Below are 17,760 nucleotides of genomic sequence, written 5' to 3'. Positions count from 1 at the left end.
TTGATGAGAGGGTAGCAAGAACGTAATCTAGATGGATGCAGAAAATAAATTGAAAAGGAAAATGAGGGAAGAAAGGGATTGCAGAAGAGAGGTGTAGGAGAGGGAAGGAGAGAAGAGAGATGCCAGACCAATGGGGAGTGAAAGGAGAGATGGAAGGTGGAGGCATACAGTTTCTGGAAGGGGCATAGGAGAGAAGATGCCACACAGGGGCAGAGAGACGGCAGACAGTGGATGGAAGGAAGAGAGTAACATGAAGATGAGGAACGCAGAAACCAGAGAAGACCTAGGTAGAACAAAAATTTTCTATTTATTTATTGCCTTAGGAGACAAGTGTCACTGTTTCTGTGATGTTGCATTGTATACAGAGTCCAGCTTCTTGCTGGTTCAATTTAACCTTTGTCTATGTATTTCTATTTTATCCCCCCTTTTACAAAACTGTGGAGCGTTTTTTAGCCCCAGCTAGGTGGTAGCAGCTCTGATGCTCAGAATTCTATGAGCGTCAGAGCTGTTACCACCGTGGCTAAAATCCACACTACAGTTTTGTAAAAGGGGGAGGGGTTAGTTTGTGATGACATATTCCATACTAGGCGTAGGTGTTTTCTGTGTTCTGTGTGTTTGTAAGACATGTTTTCTGTTAGGATTGATGGTGTAGGATTGATCTGTACTAGTCTGGCTTGTTTAGTTTTACAATGGGTGTTTTGATGTTGTACTGCTCACTGCAGTATGTAAGATGCTGCCTTTTCCTAGGTACTCATGTGTGACTTGTGGCTTGTTACTAAAAATCATGTTTTTCGTACAGATGGGGGGGAGGGTTTCAAAAAATGATGGGCTTTAGGTGTCACATATGCTAGGTGCGCCACTGCCTCAGCTTTCCAAAACTCATTCTGGCTCCCAGTACAAGCATGCATACAACACAAATTCTACTGCACCCTATTCAAAGCCCCAAATGGAAATTGACCAAGCTATCTGAACAAACACTTAATCAGGAAAAACACATCCAGACCAAGGAGAACTCAAGCATACTTTACCCACCCCTCAATCAAAGGCATGCAAAGCAAAAAAATATATGACAGTCTACTAGCCACCAGAGCAGCAAAAATAGACCACCACCTCTCAAATCTGCTGACCACAATGCTCAACTATAAAGCATTTAGAAAACAAGTGAAAACCATACTATTCAAGAAATTTGTCAAATGATCTAAATCGACCCTTCCCAGATTCTGATGCACACTATATATCTATCTACCTAGTAATCTCCCTGGGAATGCCCAGGCTAATTTTTTGTTGTAAACCGCCTAGAACTGAAAGGTATTGGTGGGATAGAAGATATCAATGTAATGTAATGTAATTATGGTGGAAGGGAGAGATGTTTGACCCAGTACACAAGGAAGGGGGAGAGAGATGATGGATAGAGGGATAGAGGCAGACATGTTGGACATGGCAGTGAAAGGGAGTAAGGGAGAGAATACTGCATTGAGGGAGGGAGAAGAAAGTTGTTGGACCTAGGGTGCAAGGGACTGAGAGAGAGAGAGAGAGAGAGATAGATAGATGTTGGACCTAGCGCACAAGGGAGGGAGATGTTGGTCAAGGGGGTGTATGAGAGGGAGGGAGAGAGAGACAGCAGGTGGACAAAAGAGAAAGATGGAATGTTGGATCTAGAAGCAGAAGAGCGTGATGGAGAGATGCTGGACAATGGGAATGAGGGATTAGAGTGGGAGAAAAGGGAGAGGGCAGGAGGGAAGAAAGAAGGGACAAGGAGAAGTCAGGCTATGACGGTGGGGAGGAGACGAAAAGGGAGCATATCTGGGCTAGAAAAATAGAGTGAGGAAGACACTGAGAATGGTGGAACCTTACTGAAGAGGCCAGGAGGGGGATGAGGGATGGCAAGGAAATGAATTAGAGGATAGTGATTATAGAGGGTAGAAATATGGTAATAAGAAATAGATTAAAGATGAAAGGGAATGGAGGGTTGAGGAAGAAGTGAGTTGGGAAATGGGCAAGCTAGTGGGTGAAAGAACATAAGAACATAAGAAGAGCCTTACTGGGTCAGACCAATAGCCCGTTCTCACGGTAGCCAATCCAGGTCACAAGTACATGGCCAAAACCCAAGGTGTAGCAAAATTCCATGCTACAAATACAGGGCAAGCAGTGGCTTCCCCCATGTCTTTCTCAATAACAGACTATGGACTTTTCCTCCAGGAACTTGTCCAAACCTTTCTTATAACCAGCTACGCTATCCACTCTTACCATGTCCTCTGGCAATGTATTCCAGAGCTTAACTATTCTCTGAGAGAAAAAAAATTTCCTCCTATTGGTTTTAAAAGTATTTTCCTGTAACTTCATAGAGTGTCCCCTGGTCTTTGTAATTTTTGATGGAGTGAAAAATCGATCCACTTGTACCCATTCTACTCCACTCAGGATTTTGTAGACTTAAATCATATCTTCCCTCAGCTGTCTCTTTTCCAAGCTGAAGAGCCTTAACCATTTTAGTCTTTCCTCATACGAGAGGAGTTCCATCCCCTTTACCATCTTGGTCGCTCTTCTTTGAACCTTTTCTAGCGCCACTATATCTTTCTTGAGGTAAGGAGACCAGAACTGAATACAATACTCCAGGTGAGGTCGCATCATGGAGCGATACAGGAGCATTATGACATTCTTAGTCTTGTTAACCATCCATTTTTAAATAATTCCCAGCATCCTGTTTGCTTTTTTGGCCACCACCACACATTGGGCATAAGGTTTCATCATATTGTCTACAATGATACTCAGATCCTTTTCTTGGGTGCTAACCCCCAAGGTGGACCCTAGCATGCGGTAACTGTGATTCAGGTTATTCTTCCCAATATACATCACTTTGCATTTGTCCACATTAAATTTCATCTGCCACTTGGACACCCAGTCTTCCAGTTTCCTAAGGTCCGCCTGCAATTTTTCACAATCCAAATTTGCTTGACTTCTTTGAAGGTGTGAATAAACATGTGGATAAAGGTGAGCTGGTTATTTAGGATAAAGAAGGCTGCTATGTCCTCTTACTCAGGGAACTGTGGGGGTCCAATCTCTTATTCTGTAATCTGTATACACCCAATATCTACAGTCATAAGTAATCTGTATAGCTACCCCCCTCTGTCTACTATTATAAGCAGAATAATTAACTTCCCCTACCCAATCCTTACGCAGTTTCTCTTGTTCAGGTGTGGAAAGGTGAGTCTCCTGAAGATATGCTATGTCTACATGGTGTTGTTTAAGCCACGTTAAATTTTTTTTTACGCTTTACTGGTGAGTGTATACCATCTATGTTCAATATAGCTATCTTCAAATTAACCATAACTACTAAGCAAGAAAAGCCACCAGATCGCCCCAGGCAAGAATAATGGAGTATCAACTGGCAGATAGACCCCCCAGCTAGGTCCATCCCCAGATATCATAATCTGAGTCATATACATGACCACAGGTCCCCCTCTACTGCCAGCAATCCCACCCCCACCACCCGCACCAGAATCCCCAGCACACTTAATCCGACAATCATACACAACCACACCTCATGCATACAACCCTGCCCCAGCCATCCCCCCTTGAGGCCTACCGTCAGCCCTCCTCCAACCCTGCTCTGCCCAGTACTCAATGCACTCAAACCTCTCTGTTGCCCCCTCTTCCCCCCAAGAAGAATTATGACAAGTGTCCCCCCTCTTCAGATATCAATATCTTATACAGAAAAAAAACATCCAATCTGGTTGCAAAGGCACTTACAAATAAACATACCCAGAATAAGATACAAGATTACTGGAAACCCTCTGAGGAAGATCCCAACAATAATACAGAAAAGAAAGATCGCATAATAGAAATGAGAGCAAACCTGCCCCAGTTCCGAGGGCCCCCCCTCAGTACCACAAACAGTTCTTCGGGCAGGCAGAATACCCTGCCGCCCAGATCAGCGAAAATAAAGGAAGAGACTACCAACACTACTGATAAAATATCCAGACCAGACCCACCATACTGTCCGCACTCCACATGAAATCAAGATCCAGCAAGCAGACATACACATGCCCAACAGGCACTCCAAGGCCCGATGCCCAACCTCTGTCGATCAGCCAGACAGACTTTCCAGAAATGCTCGAAGCTCCTCCAGCCTGGTGAAGAATTGCATCTGATTTTCATGAGACACCTTGACTGGAAACTGCAGTGAGATGGTGATCTTTTGCTGGTAGAGCTGAGTGTAGTATGGTGTGATTGCCCGCCGTTGCTCTGAGACCCATGCCAAGTAATTCTGGAACAGAAGAATTTTATGTCTGTTGTGTGAGAGCTCCCCCTTAGATTTATATAGGGTTAACAGCTTGGGCTTCTCTGCATAATTCAACACTCGCATGATTACTGGTCTAAGCCTCCAGTCTCCCTCTCAGCACACTCCCACCCGGTGCACCCACTCCACCAACAGGGGAGAGCCCTCAGGCTCCATACTCAGCTCCTTAGGTAGCCATGATGTAACCAGCGCCCACAAGTCCTTCTCACCCAGTGACTCCGGTAGCCCGATCAGGCAAATATTATTGCGGTGGCTCCAGTTTTCAATATCATCCGCCCGGTCTTCCAACCTGCTGCACTTGTCCTCTAAGGCCCGAACAGTTGCCGCCAGCCCCGCCATTTGATCCTCTTGGGCGGAGACCCAGTCTTCCACCTGTTGGTGCCTGGTGGCCTGCCGCTTCATATTATCTTTTATTCCGTCCACCGAGGTCTGGAGCCTGGTGAGGTGGTCATCCAATAAGATGGTTTTTTAGTTTGGGGATCGCCTCTGTTTGTAGTGTGATCATTGGGCTGCACGTTGGGGCAGTCGGAGTAACTGGAGTCGCCATCTTAACTGTTGTAGAGGGGCCTCCTATTATCTTACTTGTCTGCAGTATGGGTGGGCATACTGCTAAAATCGGCTCGTGGCAGGTATCGCATGAAAGCTCTGCGTTTCCCCTTGTCTTTTGGAAAATCGGGAGACAAGTAGAAAGGAACAAATTGCCGATGCACAGCTACTGGGGCAGGAGAGAGAGCAGAGCATGTCCTCTCAAGTTGAGTGCATCACGTGACCCCCACGCCCCCCAAGAATTGTTTTCTGATCAAGGACATTGGGATTTTCTGGACAACCCTTCTGTTTTATCATTTCCTCTGTATTCTGTTAAACTCTCTAATCTCTATTGATCTATTTTAATTAGATTGTAAGCTTTATTGAGCAAGGATTGTCTCTTACATGTTAATGTACATCATTGCATGTCTAGCAGTATTATAGTAGTAGTAGTAAGTAGTAGTTCTCTGGAATATCCAAGTATGATTTGCCTTGTTTTACTTGTTTTCTTTCCTCTCAAGCAAAATTTCATTTCATTCTGTTAAATTTTTGTAGACATTGCTTAATTTTGCTCTGAGACAGATATGATAGGCAGGCAGATAGACATTCTTTACCCCTTTTGTATATTTTTTTTGTAACTTTCATTGGGTTGGAAAGAATAAGGAGAGAGCACCTGGCATGTTAAAAATAAAATTTAAATGCAAATCCTAAGGGAAAATACTTAATTAATCACGTTCTACAAAGCCTGCCACAACACGATTCTGTTCTGAAAAGCTTTCACTTTACAAATGTACAGGTCACAGCTAGAAACTGAAAATTTAGATGTAATAACCCTTTCTCACCTTGACTTTCTTCACAAAGGGATTCCACCTGTTCCACAGCAGCCACCATCCAGACAGAGCATCCCCATAGTTATAGAGATCCATCTCATCCTTACTTCCTACATCAATGGCTAGCACTACTTTTGCTCCCATTGATCTTGCCACATCCGCTGATGGGTAACAAATCAATATAATACCAGAGATGAGTGAAGAGAATATTTTTCAAAAATCTTACCCTCCTCCACCTTTCTCTACTTATGAATATTAGAACTGAGCAGTTAAATTACTTGTGTTTCAATAAAGAAGATAATTCATAATCAATTCAGAAATGATTTTATTATAAACCACTAACAAGCCTGAAGAGAGTTAGGGGGGAATTCATCATGCAGCATTAAGGCTTTAAGTCATGGTAAATGATACTTAGAGTGACTTAAACATCCCTAATGCTGCAGGGCCAAAAATAGTGTGGCAATATTTAAGTCACCGTGCTACTATGGGCTCCTTTTACAAAGGTGAGTTAGGGTTTTAACGCACGGAATAGCGCGTGCTGAATTGCCGTGCGCACTAGACCTTAACACCAGCACTGAGCTGGCATTAGTTCTAGAAATGTAGTGCGGGTTTAGGACACGCTAAAATCTTGCGTGCGCTAAAAACGCTAGTGCACCTTAGTAAAAGGAGCCCTATGTAATGCGATGCAAAACATGCAAATGCATATTTTGTATCTCTTTACTATGCAAATTGCCTAATGCAACTTGCAGTGATATACAAGTCATATTAGGGCTCAAAAATGGTAGTAAAATAATCCCAGCTCTTTGCTGGGGTTATTTTGCCATTCAAGAGCATCGGGCCATGACTTTGCTGCAGGGATGAAGTTCTCCCCCATGTACAGACTCCTTTGGCCTCAAACTTCCCATGTTGAACCCAATATCTGCTGGAGTCCAGGGAGGACTGCTAGGGGCACTATTTTGCTAATGACACCAGAGTGCTCAGGAGCAATGGGGCATTGCTCCTGGCTGCTCCCACTGGACACCCCCCCCCAGATCACCATGGACATTAAAGGTAATCACTGGGGGGGTCAGGGGAATAGGGGGAACATACATGGGAGGGGCCAGAGGATCTATACATGAGGGATTGGGGATGCAGGGGGAAGGGGATTTTCATCCCTGCAGCAGTCACAGCTCAATGCCGGATAGTAAAATAACACCAGAAAAGAGCTCATTTTATTTAACATAATTTGGGGGCTCTAATGTAACTTGTAATATATCACCACAAGTTGCATTAGGCAATTTGCATAGTAGTGAGATATATGCTTTTGCTTGTTTTACTTCTCATTATTTAGTAATGCACCCAATGCTCCTGGGCAAGCAGTGCTATTCCTATAAGACAGGATTCAGCAACCTGGGATACTGCAGGAATCCCAAGGTGCATTAAGTTGTGGTAAAGGGCAAACCTTTACCACACCTTGATGAATCCCCCCTTAATGTCCTTTTTTTCACATCAATTACATAAATTTATCAGAGTGCTCATACCTGAAAGATTAACACTGTCACTTTTCATTCTTGAATAAAATCTGAACTAAATCCAACTTAATTATAAAACCGCTATTCAAAAGGTTTAATCAGTTAACTTTGGGAGACAGCTGGTTAAATTTAACAAGTTAAAAATGTCCTCCTTCTCCCCCACTGACACACAGGTATAGCCAAATTCTGTCTCTGCTCCATGTACAGCAGCACATCTATATGTACATTGACAGTGTACATATAGCAAAGTTACTTACCTAAAGCAGTTGCTCTCTGAAGGCAGCTGGCCACACATTCTCACATTCCCATCTTCTTTCTAGAAGTTTTTTGAACTGCACCAGTGCATGCATGCATGTTTTCCCATACATTGCTGCAATATGGAACCAGCCAGTCTATTATCACAAGTAACAGAATATAACTCCTAGAGGAGGTGGACAAGCATCTGAGTATGTGACCTGTCAACCTCAGAGAACATCCACTACAGTTGAGTAACTTCATGTACTCTAAGGACAAGCAAAACAGCATTATCACATGTGGGAATCCCTAGCTTTCAGGCCGACTAGAATAAAAAAAAAAAAAGGGGGAGGAATCGGAGTCTAAAAATAGGCTAAGGCCTAGGACAGTTTTTTTTAAACTGATACTTTATTAATACATATAACCTCCCCCCAGTAAACCAGTGCTTACAATCACATATCCAGATGCACCGTGGGTTCTGCAGTGTACCTGGCAGTCACACCAAATATATAGTTCAACCCCACTTCCATCCACCCCACCCCAAACAAGCCAACATTCCTAAATACTGTAATGAAAAACATCTCCAATCAAGAATAAGAATAAAGGTGTCTACAATTTTGAAACTTCCGCCACCGTCTCTCAAAGGAAGTTAACTTATGTTAAAAATAGGCTGTCAAACGATACATCTCATACCAGCCATCCAGCTTATCAATCACTCGAGCCCGCTCCAAAGGAGATGATTGTTTTCATGTTGCTGCCACCACTCTCACTGCTGTTAGACCAACCATGCAGAACTTGTCTTCCTCTCTCTCCACGCCAGCTAGTGGAAGGTTCAACAGCGCATTTTTCACTTTAACAGTGAGCAGCTTTCCTAAAATTTGGTACATCTGTGCAATTTTAACCCCAAACCCCGAATTTCCACGCATTCCCACCACATGTGTAAATAAGTACACTCAACTCCACAACCCCTCCAGCAAACCCTATTACTCCCCATACATAATAAATTACTAAGCTGAACCGGAGTAATACCTAAATAGAACCTTGTACCCATTCTCAACTATAATAGTTGCCAGCCCTAGTGATCTAGTTCTATCCCAAACAGACAACCATTCAGTTTCCAACAGCTTCCTGCCCAAATCCAACTCCCATGCCTCAACATACTCTAATGCCACCCCACCCCCCTATTGTTAGGATAACCATAGATGTGGGAAAAAATACCTTTAGGCACTGGACCAAGGAGTAAATAAAAAGCAGTCTTCCACCGGGAGAACTCCCCCTCAACATCCCCAAGCTCTGAATATAATGCCTGACCTTCAAAAAGGGGAAAGATCACCCTCCCCCCACCAGCCCAAATTTCCCCTGTAAATCCCCATAAACTTTAACCTGTTTAGTCCCCCCATCATAACACTGACCTGCAGGGTTTTTTTGTTTAAATTTTTTTTTGCTCAGTGTGGAATAGGCATTGGGCATTGAGGGGAGGGTTGCTGGAGTTAGATTCTATGCCACAAATAAATTCTGAAGTACTGATTGACCAAACTGTCAAGCTGGAAATCTTACTCTAAGGAGTAGTGAAATGTAAATTTGTTAGACCATAAGAATTGCCGCTGCTGGGTCAGATCAGTTGTCCATCGTGCCAGGAGTCCGTTCCCGCGGTGGCCCTTAGGTCAAAGACCAGTGCCCTAATTGAGTCTAGCCTTACCTGCGTACGTTCTGGTTCAGCAAGAATTTGTCTAACTTTGGAGGGTGTTTTACCCTATAACAGCCTCCGGAAGAGTGTTCCAGTTTTCCACCACTCTCTGGTTGAAGAAGAATTTCCTTACGTTTCTACGGAATCTATCCCCTTTTAACTTTAGAGAGTGCCCTCTCGTTCTCCCTACCTTGGAGAGGGTGAACAACCTGTCTTTATCTACTAAATCTATTCCTTTCATTATCTTGAATGTTTCAATCATGTCCTCTCTCAGTCTCCTCTTTTCAAAGGCAACTCCTCCAGCCCCTTAACTATTTTAGTCGCTCTTCTCTAGACCCTTTCGAGTAGTACTGTGCCCTTTTTCATGTACTGCGACCAGTGCTGGACGCAGTATTCCAGGTGAGGGCGTACCATGGCCTGGTACAGTGGCATGATAACCTTCTCCAATCTGTTCGTGTCCCCTTCTTAATCATTCCTAGCATTCTGTTCGCCCTTTTCTACCAGTAATCCCAAGTTCGTTTCCTAGGGGGTCTCTGAGTACTGCACCGGACATCCTGTATTCTTGTATAAGATTTTTGTTACCGACATGTATCAACTTGCACTTATCCACATTATACCTCATTTGCCATGTCGCAGCCCATTTCTTGAGTCGGATAGCATACGAGCCAATGGTGCCATGTACACATTGAACAGAGAGGGAGAGAGAGGGGAGCCTTGTGGGACTCCACAGGGGTTGCTTCAGGATTGGGAGAAGGTGCCATCACTGTGGACTTGGTAGGTGTGTTTTTTTAAGAAGCCTGTGAACCAGGTTAGTACATGCCAATAGAGTCGAGGCATCTGATCAGAATGTCATGGTTGACAAGGTCGAAGGCACTGCTTATGTCGAATTGAAGTACCAGTGCGCTATTTCCCAGGAAAAACAAATGGAAGAGGTGGTCAGTCAGTGATGCTAGGACAGTTTCTATGCTGTAGTTTGTGCGAAATCTCTAGGTGTTTCGTAAGGTCATGATTAACTAGACCTTCCATTAGTTTAAGGAAGAGAGGAATACTGGTTCTTTGGGGTTTTTGATGATGGGAGTCACAAGAATGAGGCCGAGTTCCAGTGGGAAGTGGCCAGGCAAAGAGAGACCCAGCTGAAAAGTTCAGCTTTGAATGGGGAGGGGGCTGTTTTCATGATTGTCGGAGGACAATTATCTAGTAGGCAGTTGGATTTGGCATATTTGGAGTAGAGCTTGAGGAATAGGTTCCAATCTGGGTTTTCGAAATGATTCCAGATCATTTCAGTAGTTGAGCCTTCATTTTCTGGGGCAGCTAGGTTGATTGAAGGGTCTGAGCTTGTAGTTAAGAGAGACGTTTTCAGAGTGCTAATTTTTTTGGCGAAGTGGTCGGCTAGGTTTGCCGCTGGGGATGGGAGATCTGTGTGGGAGCGTTTATGTAGATCAATATCAAATAATGAATTGACTATTTTGAAGAGTTCTTTGCTGTTCAGCGAGGGAGAATTGATTGATTGGGAGTAATGTTTGCAGCGCTTTTCTTTGATCATTCTTTTGTACTCTTTAACTTTTAATTGCCAAGTGTACCTGTCATTATCTTTTCCTGATTTGCACCATATTCTTTCTAATTTACATACTTCTCGCTTTAGAGATAGTAAGTCGGCATCAAACCAGCTGGTTGATAGACCATACTTTCAGTGGTGCAATGTCGTTGAAGACCTGATTACTAAAATTTTTCCATCCTTGGATAAAATTTGGGTCTAAATCCGAGATGGATGTTAGGCTATAGTGTGACCAAAATTCTACTGGGTTTAGTTGTCCTCTAGTCCATATCATTTTCTCTTTGTGAATGATTCTGTGCATACAGTGTGCTTTGTGTTTTTTAAATTTTGTGGTTACCATTATGTTTTAATAAGATTATATTGTGTGTATATGAAAAAAGGATGGAAGAAATTGCATTACAATTAGTACTATTACTATAAGTCAGGTTTGGAGCTTGAGCATGTCTGGGGTGGAGCCTGGGCAGGTCTGGGGAAGAGCTCGGGCGGGGGTACTCGGTTGATATTTGTTAGACTTAGGGGGTACTTGGCTTGAAGAAGTTGAGAAAATCTGCATTAGATAATAATTGATAATTAAAGCTCCATGAAGGTTGTTCTTTGACCTCATTACTGAAACGTAATATAATAGAGACTTCGGCATTATCAGATACTAGTATATCTCCCACATGAGCTTGCATGACCTGAGGAGTTACAGAAGCTGATATAAATAAATAGTCAATGTGTGAATATGAAAAATGGAGAGCCAAGTAAAAGGAAAAATGCTGTCCAGTGGGATGTAGCAATCGCCATGGACCAACCAAGTGCAGAGTGGAAGTCAAAGATTATAGAGCCAGACGGGAAGCTGTGGGTCTGCAGACACGAGAGAGTAGCTTATCCAAGACAGAGTCCAATACCTGATTGTAGTCACTGGCAACAATCACAGGAGTGTCCTTCCAAAGGCAATAAGAGTCATGAAATAAGGCATAGGTATTCAAACGTGCACAGATACTCATTGTACATAGCTCATATTGAGCTACAAATTCCAGCAAGGCCTGCAGTTCTGTAAAGTCTCTAGTTGTATTATTCAGGGTGACCCTTATATGAGCTGTGAGCTGTATAAAAAGTTCCAAATCACGCCCCAAGAGTTTTTAAATAGGGTGGGTATTTTACCAATTCCACTTTAATGCAGTGGAATTGGTAAAATCAGCAACAGACAAGAAATGACCTTGTCAGCTATGAACCAATTTTGCCTTAGGATTAGGATGACTAGAGCTTGCTGATAGTGCAGAACTATCAAAATCATAGGAGATGGGCCTTTTCTTTGCTTAGCCGCTCAGGTGGTAATGCAGTGAGCCAGCTCAATCTCAAAGGGTGCTTCAAAATTAAGGTTGAGGAGTGCAGGCAGTAGGTTTTGCAAAACTTTGATAGGATCATTATCTTTCATACTCTGGGCAGACCAAGGAGGTGCATGTTGTTCCTCCTACTTCTATTATTGGCATTTTCAAGTTCCTGATGGACTGAGGCAATTTCAGAGCCATGTTTGTCTATTACAGGAGCAAGAGACTCTAAGCAAGCTCATATTTCATTTTGAAGGAGGTATCATTGGTAATTTTTTACATATCATTGAAAGCAAGCAGTTCTACCATGACTGGACAGAGCAGTTCTTGAATCTCCTTAGAGACAAGTACAGTCTTAACAGGCATCAAGGGTTCTTGCTTAGAGCATTTATTACCCACAGCAACATAAAAGAAGCTTTAATTTTATTTTGCTTGTTTGCAGCCTGTGATGGGGTATATGTCCTGTCACAAGGCTAGGCACCACCCTAGGAAAATAACCCCAGAAAAATACTATACCAAAAAACAACATGGGTCTGAGAGTAGCCTCTTAAATCCTTGCTTATACTCGGGCTGAATAGATAGGCCCCATAGATGTATGGTGATAGTTGACAGGAAAGAATGTACGGGTGGTGGCATGGGGTAGGCTATCCCTCACAAACCCATATGAACTAGTTTTCTGATGGTTGGGAAGGATTGACTGCTACTTATTATCTGAACTTAGTAGACTAATTTGCATCTTGATTTGCATGTATTAGAAAACTAATGAAGAGGGCCATTTAAAAAGGAGAAAACCTTCTGGAAACCTATGCCAGGCCCTGAGAGGGAGACAATATATTTTTCTTCAGTCTTTGTGAACTTGGTGGACATTTGGTTACAGCTGACTGAAATGTCTCACCCTGATTGTATGAGGAAGCCAATGGTATGACTCTAGGAGAAAGGAGCCCTAAAAAAGAAAGACTGCTGGCTTAAGTCTAATCTCTTGTAAGTTTACAGAGTGATGGGTAGATCTAGAGGACTTGAATAACCTAAAAGATTCCTTGGACTTGTTCTCAAATTCCGTATGAATTCCCTAAATCTTTCACTAGCTTTTCAAGATTCTTCTTAAAGAAAAGGATACCTCTAAAGAGAAGTTTGGCAAAACACTGCTTAGAGATAGCGTTAGAAACCCAATGGTGGAGCTAAAACAAGCATATGGCCATAACCAACAAAGCAATTTCTCAACATACAAGTCCACTAGATAAGACTGAGTTCTATAACAGAAAACTCCAGAGAGGAAAGAGAATCCAGACAAGGAATCAGCAACCTGTTGAACCCAGGCCAAACATGCTCTAGCAGTTTAAGAACTGCACACTGTTGCCTGAAGAGACAATGCAGAAATTTCAAAGAAAAGCTTCAAAGAGGATTTCAACTTTCTGTCCTGAACATCCGGTCATTCCCCAGAATGGGCTTTATAGAGAAAGAGTGGGTTTTATAGGGAAAGAGTTTTTTTTTACCTGCGGGCTGCGCTCTGTGTGAGTAATCCTTAAATACGCCTCTCAGGGCTGTCCAAGGTTTGAGTCCTCCTGCAGTCGGTGATTACCAGCCGCAGATAGCGGGTGGAGGTCCGACCCCCCTCCAGATCCAGGGGATCTGCAAAAAAACACCCCAATCCAAGGAGATCCGGTTGCCCTCTCCTGCCTGGTCATTTGTGGTTGGAAAATACCACGCATGACCGGGACCGCGAATTCGCCCCAAAGCCCATCACCCCAACTTAAAAAATTTAAATTCCTTATGTCTAATGGTACCTCCAATACCTTGATTCCTCTCTCAGAACCCCTCTCCCCACAGAACATTCCGTAAAAGAAGCAGGAATGATGCCCATTCTCTTCTGCCTCTAGTACCACCATCTTAGGTTATGGCTGTGCCTGACTGAATGATGTATCTTTGGTCTGCTAAATTTTCTTATTTGCCAGACCAACCTTATCTGGTGCATCCCAGAATGCAATGATAGAAGTCAGGTGCCGCCATTTCCCAAGATGGTGTGCCAGAGACAGGAGTGAGTTGGCATCGCTCCTGCCTCTTTTAAGGTATACTCTATGGGGGAGCCTGGGAAAGGGGTCAGGGTGGGAGGTGCTGCTAGACACCAATAATTTTCTGTAAAATTTAGGATGGGGCCACTAGACTACCATAGAATAATTTTGGAAGTCAAGGGCTGAGATGAGGGGAGTTGCTAGACTACCAGGGATTATTTTTGTAAATTGGAGAGGTAGGGGGTTCTGATTGTGGGGAAGGGGGACCAATGCAGAATGCTATCTGGAGGCAGGGGCTTGGGTCAAGGAGGCCTTAAACCTGACAGTAAATTTCTGGCTCATGCCATAGACATCGGTGTACAGCTCTGTATTGCTGCATGTTCCATTTTAATATGCTGCCCACTAATATCTACTGTGCAAGTTAATTTCAGCACAGAAACCTTTCTACATCTAGTGGTCATTAAGAAGTATGTAAAATGTTCTTTAACTGGATTCTTTTTCTCATGATAGCATGGTAGCATTCTGCATTGGCCCTTTTGTAAGCCAGGTTTTTAATTTTTTTAAATCTCTGTAAGGAAGATTCAGCCCTAATCTTAACTTGCAGCAGATTTCACAGCAAGTGTGAAATATATGCAAATGAGGATCTTCTTGTAACCTCCAACTTGATTCTACTGAGGGAAGGAACTATCCATAAATTCATCCTGTGTCTCAGATTGCTCTACTTCACCAGCTATCCTCTATGGAACTGTACTGTAAAGGATAAAACCTATGGCTCCCACAAATGCAATGTACCTGGAAGGTTATTGATGTATCCTCCATCCATCAAAAGATGTCCATCTTTTGGGTCACAGAGAGGGGGCATGTATCCAGACAGCGACATGCTGGCCCGGACATAGCTCCATACGGAACCTATGCAAACCAGTAGACAGGCAACAGATTAACTATGTTAAATGCTCCCAAAATATAAAGTCCAGGAAAACATCTTAACTTTTTCTGCATGGTTCTCTTTACAGAGCAGCAAATGCCCTACCAAGGAATACTCTATTTTAAAGCAACCTTCAAGACACAATGTATCATGCTAGGCTTTGAGAGACCTTCCTAATGTGATGCTAATTCATTCTCTATACATCAGGTCATGCCAAGGAATCAAAATCTACCCATATGGTTTATTTCATTTTATATACAGTTCTTCCTATAGAGAATAGTAGAGTGATGTACAATACATAAAAGCAAAATTAAAAACAAGAGAAAAATAATTCTATTATAGGCCAGGAAAACACATAGGAGTACAACATAGTAGTATGAGAAATAGGAGAAATGATCAGACTAAGAAAGACCTGACAGTACACATGGATAGTTCTGCGCATTACTGGTACAATCTGGGCTCCTTTTACGAAAGCGCGTTAGGGCCTTAACGCGCAGAATAGCACGTGAGCTAGCCGCTACCGCCTCCTCTTGAGCAGGCGGTAGATTTTTGGCTAGCACGCGCTAAACTGGTGCGTGTGCTAAAACCGCTAGCGCATCTTCGTAAAAGGAGCTCTCTGTGTCCTTGTTGATGGCTATTGTGTCTTTTTCACTGATGCCTCTGTTTGTATATCTCTTCACTGTACCATGCTTGTTTCTCTTGTTGACTCCTTAATAATAATGATATATAAAAAAAAAAAAAAAAAAAGAATTGCCATACTGGGACAGACTGCAGGTCCAACAAGCCCAGTATCCCGTTTCCAACAGTGGCTAACACAGGTCCCAAGCACCTAGCTAGATTCCAGGTAGCAAAACTGAAAATGAAATAACAACTCTTGCAACTTTCTATCATCACTGGAAAAATTTAAGTACCAAAATATTAGATAAAATAGCACCCAAACGCCTTTGTGTAAAAAAAGATAAAAAGTTAAATAACTGTTACGACGAAGAGTTGTTAGAATATAAAAGATCACTGAGAAAATTAGAAAGACTACAGTATAAAGCCAGACAAGAAGATCGGGAGAAAGGAAATGTACAATTATAAACAAATGATAAAGGAGAAGAAATTTCTATTCAGCTAAAATAGGAACTAATATAATAAATACAAAGGAAATTTTTAAATTAGTGCATTCAGGGCCTCTTCTATTAAACTGCGCTAACAGTTTAATAGCGTGGGGAGCTGTGCTGAATGGCCCGTGCTGCTCCCAAAGCTCATAGAGTTCCTATGAGCATTGGGAGCAGTGTGGGCCATTCAGTGCAGCTATCTGCAGTAAAAACTGCTAGCGCAGTTTAATAAAAGAGGGCCACAATCTTAGATATTTGTACATTAGGATGTGAGGTACAAGATGATCTTCCAAATGCAGACGAGTTAGCACAATATTTTTGTACATATTTTTATTTTAAAAATTTCTATACTGTTTAAAACTAAACGGTTTACAGAATTACATACATAATTTAAGATCAAAATCATCATAACATAAACATACAAAAAAATCCTCCGAAATCATATCTACAAACTAATACCATATCATATATAAAAAAGATCATAAATAGTTTATCAGCTTTGCCAGAAAGGATAATATTGACTAGAAAAAGGCATCTACAAATAGTTGCGTCTTAAGTAGTTTCCTAAATGTGCCCTTTTCGTATTTGGCCCACAAGGGAGTTCCATATTTTAACTCCTGCACAGCAGAAAGTCATTCAACCAGTCTCAACAAGCCTTGGGTTCACACTCCTCTTCAGTAAAGCTAGATTTTCAGAACGTAACTAATCTGAAGAATTCATTTCAGGGGTCATGTATAATGTGATCATTTATTTTTTTCATCAAAACAGGACATCTATTAATATTCAGTCCCGCCTCCAATCCCGCCCTAGCCCCACCACCAGTCCCACCCTAGTCCCATCCCAATTTCTTCCATTCATTTTCATGTACACACAATATCTTATTAATTCATAATGGTAAACATAAAATATTTTTTTTTAAAAACCCACATGCACACTGTACGCAGAGAAAATGTTAATTATCATTTATATTTGGGGGGTTTCAAAGATGTCAAGGCAGATGACTTTAAAATATGCAATGTCACCTCAGTAACTATAGAAAAATAGACAAATATAGTGCACAATATAGACAGCAGATTTAAATTCTCAAAACAGACACATTTTGATCACTAAATTGATAATAAAATAATTTTTCCTACCTTTGTTGTCTGGTGATTTCATGAGTCTCTGGTTGCATTTCCTTCTGACTGTGCATCCAATCTTTCTTTCGTTCTTTCTTTTGCATCAAACATTTCTTTCACAATCCAGCCCCATCCCCTTTGGGTCCATGTATCTCTCTCTTTTCCCTGTTACCCCCCCCCAGATCCAGTGTCAGTTCTCCTTTCTACCTTTGTTCCAGGTCTCCCTCTCTCTCCCCCTCTGTCTGAACCTCCCATAGTCCTGCATCTGCCTCCTGTCTTTCCCCTTTCGTCCAAGCCTTTTTCTCTGTAGTCTTTCTAATGTGCTTACAAACCCCCCCCCTTTCTCTGCCTCTTTCTCTCTTTCTTTCCTTCCTCCCTCTTTCCCTCCCAGCAGATTTTAGCATATCTCTCTCTTCCTTTTTCCCCCTCAGATCTAGTATCTGTCTCCTTCCTCTTTTCCTCCTCCCAGGTCTGATATCTGTCTCCTCTCCTTCCCCCTGCTCTGGCATCTCTCTCTCCACTTCCTTCCAAATGGTCTTCCCTGGTCTTCCTTCTCAATTTATTTTCTGCCTCTGTCTAAATTCTTTTTTACTATTCAGTCCTCAATTTCCCTCTTTCACTGTGTCTGCTTAAAGCTTGCCACCTTTTTCCCT

At 42.4% G+C, this 17,760-nt stretch overlaps 1 protein-coding gene across 1 annotated transcript in view; it reads right to left on the bottom strand.

Moving 5' to 3' along the window:
- PNPLA7 (patatin like phospholipase domain containing 7) overlaps positions 1 to 17,760 on the bottom strand; it is an 864,087-nt gene that overhangs the window by 88,994 nt on the left and 757,333 nt on the right. The window contains exons 30-31 of the mRNA XM_033959965.1: positions 14,754 to 14,870; positions 5,665 to 5,813 (exon numbers count right to left, since the gene is read on the bottom strand). Of these exons, the coding sequence (XP_033815856.1) occupies positions 5,665 to 5,813; positions 14,754 to 14,870 (266 nt within the window). The remainder of the gene's footprint in view (positions 1 to 5,664; positions 5,814 to 14,753; positions 14,871 to 17,760) is intronic.

The sequence above is a fragment of the Geotrypetes seraphini genome, chromosome 10, assembly GCF_902459505.1.
Source record: "Geotrypetes seraphini chromosome 10, aGeoSer1.1, whole genome shotgun sequence".
NCBI lineage: Eukaryota > Metazoa > Chordata > Amphibia > Gymnophiona > Dermophiidae > Geotrypetes > Geotrypetes seraphini.
This window is presented reverse-complemented; position numbering and strand designations above follow the sequence as displayed.